At 37.6% G+C, this 8,970-nt stretch overlaps 1 protein-coding gene across 2 annotated transcripts in view; it reads left to right on the plus strand.

Moving 5' to 3' along the window:
• The window catches only part of LOC149162088 (protein MALE DISCOVERER 2-like), a 39,088-nt gene extending 35,520 nt beyond the window's left edge, over positions 1-3,568 (plus strand). For both annotated transcript variants that reach the window (XM_089437129.1, XM_089437128.1), the window contains exons 10-14: positions 1,439-1,629; positions 1,999-2,131; positions 2,341-2,498; positions 2,615-2,830; positions 2,918-3,568. In XM_089437129.1, the coding sequence (XP_089293255.1) occupies positions 1,439-1,629; positions 1,999-2,131; positions 2,341-2,498; positions 2,615-2,830; positions 2,918-3,178 (959 nt within the window). In that variant the 3' untranslated portion in view covers positions 3,179-3,568. The remainder of the gene's footprint in view (positions 1-1,438; positions 1,630-1,998; positions 2,132-2,340; positions 2,499-2,614; positions 2,831-2,917) is intronic.
• The last annotated feature ends 5,402 nt before the right edge of the window (positions 3,569-8,970 follow it).

Genomic DNA, 8,970 nt, shown 5'->3' on the forward strand with positions numbered 1-8,970 from the left:
ACCAAGTTAAAGCAAATAAACCAACTTACTTCGCTGTGCATCATCCAAGCTTCACCAGAAGCATCCATGAAAAGAGATCACATTAAATCACAATTCCACCGAAGAGAAGTTGTTCAACTAGGCCACCATAGTGCGTAAGAGAGAATAATACTAATCAAGATTCAAGAGATGGATTATCCAAGTTGTGACCATGAATAGAGGAGGCAAATTGGTTTCATTTATATATGTGGGAAACCGAGTGCTTTAATTCTCAATTAGGCTAAAATGCCTAAAAATTGCTAAGTCCATGATACAAGGTGGATAGGTCAACAAGCCACCCCCCAAAAATAGCCTCTATAAAGAATAAACATGAAAAATAGCCTCAAATAACCCATGCATGTCAGTAAAAATGCCTCCAAGGGCGAAGTCATCATCAAAAAGGAATGTCTCTCCATGAAAAGGTGCAATGAATCTCTCAAGGTATGTATCTCATTCCATAAGTCATGTCTCTCCATCCAAAGGAGGTGCCTCATCACCAAAATATCCCTCTCAAGCCCTACATCATCCTCCAAATGCTTCTATCATCGTCAAATGGAGTGCTAGAGTGACATCATCAAGCTAGGACATGACATCATCAAGATAGAAGGTGTAGTTACCAGTGCAAAGGGGTTCCAAATGATCATCATCCTCAATCACCATCAAGAGGAGCAACGTCCATCAAGAACGTACAATGCCAACCTTGGGGCATCTTGTCATCTCAAGGATGAACTTGCTCTCCAAGCCAACATCCTAGCCTCAGAGGTCATCGACCAAGGTCCCGAGGTTAGAGGAGGGTCATATCATCCATGCGAAGTCCTCATTAAGGTCAATGCTCCTCAAAGGTGCTCCAATATTGTCCATCAATTGCTTTGTATCATTAAGGAAAGTGGTCAAATGCCCTCTATGAAGTGTTTTAGAAGCATCACATCACCCCTCAAGGGATATTGGCTGTACCTAGAATACTATCTAATACACACTCAAGGACTCAAGTGAGATCAACATCATGGATACATGAACCATAAGAGCATCAAGGTGGACCATAAGCTATCAAAGTGCTTCACACAAGTATCATCCTCAAATGCCTCACCGGCCACTTTAGGCTGGTTGGTATAGGTTTGGTACCTAACCAATAGTAAATACCAACCAGAGAAAATGCAAACAGTAATTCTTGATTTCTTTGTAAGGATAACCCACTCTTATTTATGGTAACAAGCCCCCTTGGTCTATTTCTAACTATTACACGTGGAATATACAAAAAGGTAAGGGGTTCATTACACTTTGCATAGATTCAGTGGGCTTTTCTTGATGATGTGGAGGTCGGTAACTCTCAAGGTTTAAACAGTTTTTGAACAGGGATTTACTTTAATTAATTCACGGTTCATGTAAAGATTGCATGATATGATATTTTTCATTGTTTCAGGTGTTCCAAAACTAAATCGAGTAGATTTAGAAGCAGCATGTGAGGAGTTTAGTAATGTCATTGGTTCCACGCCTGATAGCATGTTATACAAAGGAACACTGTCAAGTGGCGTTGAAATTGCTGTAACATGCACCACAATATCGCTTGCAAAAGATTGGTCGGAGCATTCAGAACTATATTTCAGGAAGAAGGTACAAACATATGTAATAATGTCATTTGTCCTTTTCCCATTCTATTTCTCCTTTAATCTATGTATTATAACTTTTACTGTCAGCATTCCTCATAAAAGTTGAAAGCAAGAGTTGTACTTGAAGATTTGATCTTCTTTTGAAACTATCATGTATATCGAAGGCATATTAGCTTGTTTCTTGTCATGTTGCAAATGGGTTTCATGCACATTTGTAGTCATTTCTCGATGTGCATTCTACAGATTGAAGTCATTTCTTGATTAACCACAAAAGCCTTGTTAATCTTCTTGCCTATGGTGAAGAGGAGGTGTCATTCATAAGGTTGTCTTTTGAATATGAAAGTTCATTCGTTTCTACTTGTGCATGCCACAGATTGAAGTCCTTGGTCGGATCAACCACAAAAACTTTCTTAATCTTCTTGGCTTCTGTGAGGAGGAGGAGCCATTCCGAAGAATGATGGTTTTTGAATATGCTCCAAATGGGACACTATTTGAACATCTTCACAGTGAGTACTTTTTCCCAACAAAAAATAACACAGTTCTTTAGAAGTGTTTAATTACTTGGGTTGATTGACAACTACACATTGGGGCAATTTTATATGTATTGTTAAGATCTATTCTAAAGAACCATACAGCTATTTAATATTTGTCTATGGAAACCAGGCATCTTTACTATCTTTAGTTGAAAAGAGAACATTGTTCTTGATCTATGTAGATAAAGGAGCTGAACATCTGGACTGGGCGACTCGGATGAGAATTATAATGGGAATAGCATACTGTCTTCAATATATGCACCATGAAATGGAGCCCCCAGTTATTCATCCTAATTTAAATTCAAATGCGGTCTATTTGACAGATGATTATGCAGCAAAGGTATCTGGATACTTGGAACGAGTTTGTCTTTTTCAATTCGAACACTCCTTTTCAGTGTTTCTCTATTCTTAAGTGACATCATATCTCCCTTTAATGTTTGAGAATGGTTATTTCAGCTTTCAGACCCAGATGTGTGGAAAGAAGCTGTTATCAAAAGCAATCAAATGAAGTCATCCAGTAGAACTGGGAGTTTTATTAACTATGGTGACATGGGACTTTCTGATATGGAATTGGAAGTTGCAAACAATGTTTATTGCTTTGGACTACTCTTGCTTGAAATCATTTCAGGAAAGCTCCCCTGTGCCCAAGAGCAAGGCTTGCTCATTGAATGGGTATGGTCTCCTCCATTTATGAAACTTACAAAACTTAATTTGTTTTTCAGGCAAGTGTTTTCTGAATTTGGTTGCATCATATTGCAGGCTATGGGATACCTTGACAAGAAGGACATGATACAATATATGGTGGACCCTTCCTTGAAATCTTTCAAGTACAATGAATTAGAAAAAATATGTGAGGTTGTACAGTCATGCATTCGTCCATATCCTGAACAGAGGCTGTCAATGAAAGATATTACTTCAGAATTCAGAGTGGCTCTATCAATATCACCAGAAGCCGCATATCCAAAATTATCACCGTTATGGTGGGCAGAACTTGAAATCCTCTCACAAGATGGCAGCTAATAAAATTTGTAGATCAATACTGCTATGGTTGCATCACTCAGATGTATGTAGAATGGCTGATAGCTGTAAAAGTTGATTTTTGGTGTTTTCTCCCTATTCAATTGCTTAGGAGTCAGGACTTGCTTTTTTTGTTTTTTTAAATTTGGAAGTGGCGAGGGGTTATCCTGTATCTGAATTATCAGGCTGTATAGTAATATCTTGCCCATTTACATGCTAATTGCTTGAGTTGCTTCAAATTCAGAATTTGAAAAGGTGTGCTGAGGGCTTTCTTTGCTTTAAGATCTCATGTCGATTTGTAATCATATTCTTTTTGCAATCATCTCCATTACTGTGATTGAGATATTGCCCCTATGGTGTTCGGAGCCATTAATACATATTTGTGCTTGTATATCTGATGGCTAAAATGCTGTCTCTGGTTTGTCCATCAAAGTTTATATTGCATTAGAAGGTTACCTTTATATTAAGGCACATGGCAGAGGAAGGTAGCAGAAGGGACACTTGCCAACCTTTATATTAAGGCACATGGCAGAGGAAGGTAGCAGAAGGGACACTTGCCAAAACCTTTAAGTGGCTACTCTGGTAGTTCCTAAAAGTTGAACATTGATTTTGAGGATATCTGCCTGTTAAGTTACATGTTGAAACTTGAGAAATATATTGTAGACATGCCTGACCTGAACGAAGTATGTTCTTTGACAGTGGGGATTCCATTTTTCTAAGTCCAAGTAAGATCCTTGTTCACTGGGCCAAATAGTATTCACTAAACACTACTGAGCCTAGGTATCAAATAATGTCAAATTTGTGTACTTCATGGAGTTTCTTTGATGACTATATTTACATTTCAAAAAGTTCAATGATGCTTCATTGAAGCGAGTACCTGCGAATGTATTATAGTGGTTCCGCACTTTGATCTGCCGCCTCCTTAATAATTAGGTATTTGTAGGAATTTCGGACTTATGGAAGCCCAGATGGCAGAAACATTAAACCAATACTTTCCAGGCGCTTGTGTTAATTTTGGGCCCCTTTGTTGTAGGGATTTTCAGAGCATTCATGCAGAAGACAAGAAAATTCTCACTAAAGTCTGATCACATTGTATTAGACAGAAGCACAGTTCCATAATACAAAGTTTGTCTCTGAATTGGAATTTTTGAGGATAAGAATTATCTTTCCACCAAATTAAGCCAACCCAAACATCGTTTTCCGTTTTTAAATTCGTCTTACACTTTTCAACTTGACCCTATCCCCAAATTTATGAGAGCAGGGCATTCATTTAAAAATGGGCATTGGACCTTTTGTTGGATTTTATGTAGTGGGTTCTGATGGCTCGTTTGCCATCTATGCTTCTTTTGTAAACTTTTCCATGTTTCACGAACATTGGATTCTCGTTTGCCATCTATGCTTCTTACGTAAAATTTTCCATGTTTCACAAACATTGGATTCTCGTTGGGTAAATGTAAACAATTAGCCATATTTAATTCTCAAAAGTACAAGGCTCCAGTAATCCACATGACCAAACTTTGCACACAAAAGTCAGTTACAAAATTTGTCTCTGTAGCCTGTCATGCTTCTAGAGGTTGTTAACTTATAAATCGTTATTCTCAGTGCCTTCCACAGCCACCTTGTACTGATTCTTCTGATCTTTAATGAAGTATTTCTACTTTTCTCATTAAGTGCTGTTTTACAATCCGACAGATAGAGAGCAGTTCTTCTCAATTCATAGAACATAGGGTGCAGACTGTATCTCTTTAAGTTTACCTTTCGGCATCTTCATGGGCACTCGCTTTGTCCTTGCACTGTATGTACTTCGACATCTCTGAGTATTAACATTTTCTCCTCAATTTTTGCCATTACTACACGTGGTGACACAACATATATTTTATAAGACGTGTGCTATCTGGCACCTGACTTGATACACTATGCCCATGGATCTTTATTTTCAGTTGTAAAAGGCTAAAGTGTTTGGATTCTTTAAACACCCTTATCTTCTTGAAAGATAATTAAAACAATGCGTTTGTTTTGATACATCAAAATTTTATTTCTTCTACAATCATTTTGAGAAGAACTGTGTTTATTTGTTTATATGTTTTAATTTAAAGCTGAAGTTGTCCTTTAGGATTGATCTTTCTTAGTTTTCTCCGTCTTTTGACTCTTGCCCCATGTTATCAGATCCATATATGGAGGAACCAAGATCTATGGTGTAGATTTTGGATATAGAATTGCGTAGAATTTATTTCCAATTTGAAAGTGCAAAGGTTTTGCTGAAGATCTATTTCTAGCTTGTTAGGAAACCTCAAGACAACAAATCCCTATAAAAACCATTTTCTTAATACGAACATAAAATGAAAAATATGCAGTCAAATTTTGGGTACTAAAATGTTAACTTTTGCCTATAAAATCTCCTCCCCCATTCTAAAAACACAAATATTTCTGTAATTTAGATACTGCCTCTATAGCCTCTCTAGCTGAGATTTGTTCTTTTTCTTCCACTTTGTTTCAAAGGCATGATAGAAAACCCTCATTCCTATGGTGGGAGATTTTCCTTTTACTCTTCTTGCAAAAACAATCCTCCACGCTCATCAATCAGTGGCCGTCTTTCAAAAACAATCCTCCATGCTCATCAATCAGCCGCAGACTTTTAAACTTGATAAACTAACTTGTAACAAATACATTAAAAAGTTGAGACGTGTGAAGCACACAATTAAATGGTACCATCAATTTCTGGGAAGCTATCATCTTATTACAAAAATTAATTGATATTTCAAAATTTTAATTCTGGTGAGATGATTTGTGATTGATGAATATCCATTCATTTTTAAAATTTATAATTAAATTAATATTCCTCATTTTTACTGAGACATATTTTGCCGTCTTTTACATACCATTTGATTTCTTTGAAAACGTAGGATGATTGTATTACTTGTGCATCTCTTTAGGCGTTCTTTTCCTTCATGCTTCCTCTGGATGTGGGTGGGGCTCCATAGGCATTGTCCATGGGGAGTTATCATTTTAAAACTCCAAAATAGAATGTTTGCCATTAAGATTATTTATGTTTAGAAAGGTGATATTTGTTGGATACTTAATTCTCTAAGGGTTGGTGTGGAAGCTGAATAGTCCAAGGAAGTCCAAGAGACCTTGGAATACGAAACCAAAGGTCATATGAATATACTATAAATGTATCATTTGTTAATAATATACATGCTCTCATGCTTATTTTTAATATTCTGTTGCTGCGATGTATGTGTTTAACATGTATCAGAGTGGGCATACTCTTGCCCTGCTCATATTTGAGCCACTTGTTTTATGGCTTTTTTGTGCAGGTCATTTCTGCGATTAGTTCTGCATTTCATGAATGTTTTCTCAGCGAAATTATAGTTGCAACTCCTGTCATTCTTCCATTCTTTGTAGGTTATCGAATATGATTAATTCATTCATTGCATTCTAACGCCTAGTCTCATTCACTCCGTTGTAAAACCTATGCCTTGCTCTCCATAATCTTCCAGAATTTTGAGACAAAACCGTGAAGTCTTGTATATTCAATCGCTGAATTCCACCAAAACCATTTTCAGTCCTTGTTGGAGAAGAAGAAAAAGTTGCACGGGAAGAAGAAACATCAAATATTGGAAGCAAAAGAACACTAGAAATTGCCATGATCTTAAAGGAATGCCAATCCCAGCTAAGAATGAATCACTGCAGCCATGACCATGAGAAATGGTGACAACACTCCTCTTGGTGCTAGAAGGAGAATAATTTTGACATCTTCTTCGCTTTAAGGAAAGAAATGATATTCGACATTGTCGTAGAAGGAATGAAGGGAACAAGCCGGATAAAGGAATTGGGAGTGATAAAAAAATGGTAAGGGTTTCGAGTAATTTCACTGTAATTCTCTCACAACTGCACAGGTCAATTATATAAATACTGAAGGGACTGAAAAGGTCAGACAAACTGTTGTAATTGAGCTGAGAGGGCCAAGACTTTGTAATTTCCATTTTATTGAATATCACAGTCGATTAATATTAATGATTAATATTGAGCTTAAGCGTCTTAATTAAAATATGAATTAAGCACATGGGTAGTATTCGACAAGTGGTAAGCGGTATCTCGTGTGCCCTAAAGGCTGGAAATGGTATTCCTAAATTTCATGCGAGATTGCGCGACAATCGTTCGACTGGACGGGTCCCATCGACGGTGGAGATCGTCTGAGTTAGTTGGTGAGTGGACGACGTGATATCCGTTGGATCTGGAGAAGTGAGATCAACGACGTGGATTGAAGCACTTGATAAAATGAGAAGTCAACAAGGGACCGACAGTGATTGGTCAGACAGCGGGACCCTTAGGGAAAAATAACACGCTGTCTCCATATATAATGCTGTCTCCCCATATATAACGTTGGTATATATACAACATTGTTTGGCTTCGACATCTACTCCATTTGGTGCAACATCTACTCCAACATTTGCGAGCAGCACAACATTTGGAAGCACTCCATCTCCTTTTGGTCAGAGTTTGGCTTTTGGAGCTCAGTCAACAACTCCAACATTTGGTAGCCCGAGATTTGGACAAACTAACTTTGGTGGACAACGCGGAGGTAGTAGAGTGGCACCGTATACAACTATAAATGAGGCAAAGTCAAGTCGCACACGGAAGATCAACGAAGTAGAAAGAATTAAACAGTAAAGAACGAGAACCGTCAGATCAGCCAGATCAACGGACATGATTGATAGAATAGGATCGGCGGAGATCTTATCGCACAAAATAAAGTCAAGGAGTGAAGGGATCGGATTAAGCCATGTGACAGCAGAATAATGGAGCGGTCTGTGAAAGTGGTAAGTAGTATCTTGCGCGGTCTCAAAATGGTAAACGATATTCTACAAATTCACGCGATTAACCTGAGGGGTTGACACATAGCACACCCAAAACAACTTTTTTCGCGTGCTTTTAGAGTATTAACTATCGTGCTTGTTATCGCGCGATATGGCGCGATCATCGTTGGATTGAGGTAGGAGAAATAAACGGTGGAGATTGGCCCGGCTAGTTGGTGTGAGTTATTGTGCGATAACCATCGGATTGAGGAATGAGATTGACAATGAAGATTTAATGCGCTAAGGAGAGCATCGATATTTGTGGAATGGAAGAAAAGTAAGGTTTAAGTGTGGTTTATGAAATATTTATATTATACGGGAATTATAATAGAAATAAGTAGGATTAATGTATTATGGTTTAAGTTGAGTTTTAAATAAAGTCTAAAATCCATGGTGTGGTTAATATGCGTGGGTAATAAGAATTAACCAAAGATTATGAAGGATTTATAAGGTTCTGCTCAAAGGTTTATAAAGGTCCAGACTTTGGATAGTTAAATCAAACGTTTCCGCATAGAGTTTATTAAAGGAGCATTAAACCTTGACTTGTGAAGACCGTGTATACTCTCGCGAAAGCTTTGTGCGTTGATGAATTCTTATGCCGTGAGTACATGTTGTTGGACACAACTACTCTTTCAGTTGGAGATAGCTTTGATGAGCTAATGAGATTGGGTGCCAGAACTCGGTCTATTGCAGATGCTATTACTCAGATTATCAATGCCGACTTTGGTGTGTGTCAGATCTGTGCATACTTAGTTATAAAGATGATTGCATCTGTGAATCTTGAATGAAAAGATGTTTTGTAAGTAGGCTCTAGAACTATCAGACAAATCTCATTTGCAAAGAAAGTAGAAGATTGGCTCTTCTTTTGCACAGTGTGAGTAATTTGAGAAGTGCGTGCATTGAAGCATCATTTGTTGCATTGAAATTAGTACTGGG

Source organism: Pinus tabuliformis, chromosome 5_2 (genome assembly GCF_031772625.1).
Source record: "Pinus tabuliformis cultivar Carrire ecotype Pingquan chromosome 5_2, CPIR1, whole genome shotgun sequence".
NCBI lineage: Eukaryota > Viridiplantae > Streptophyta > Pinopsida > Pinales > Pinaceae > Pinus > Pinus tabuliformis.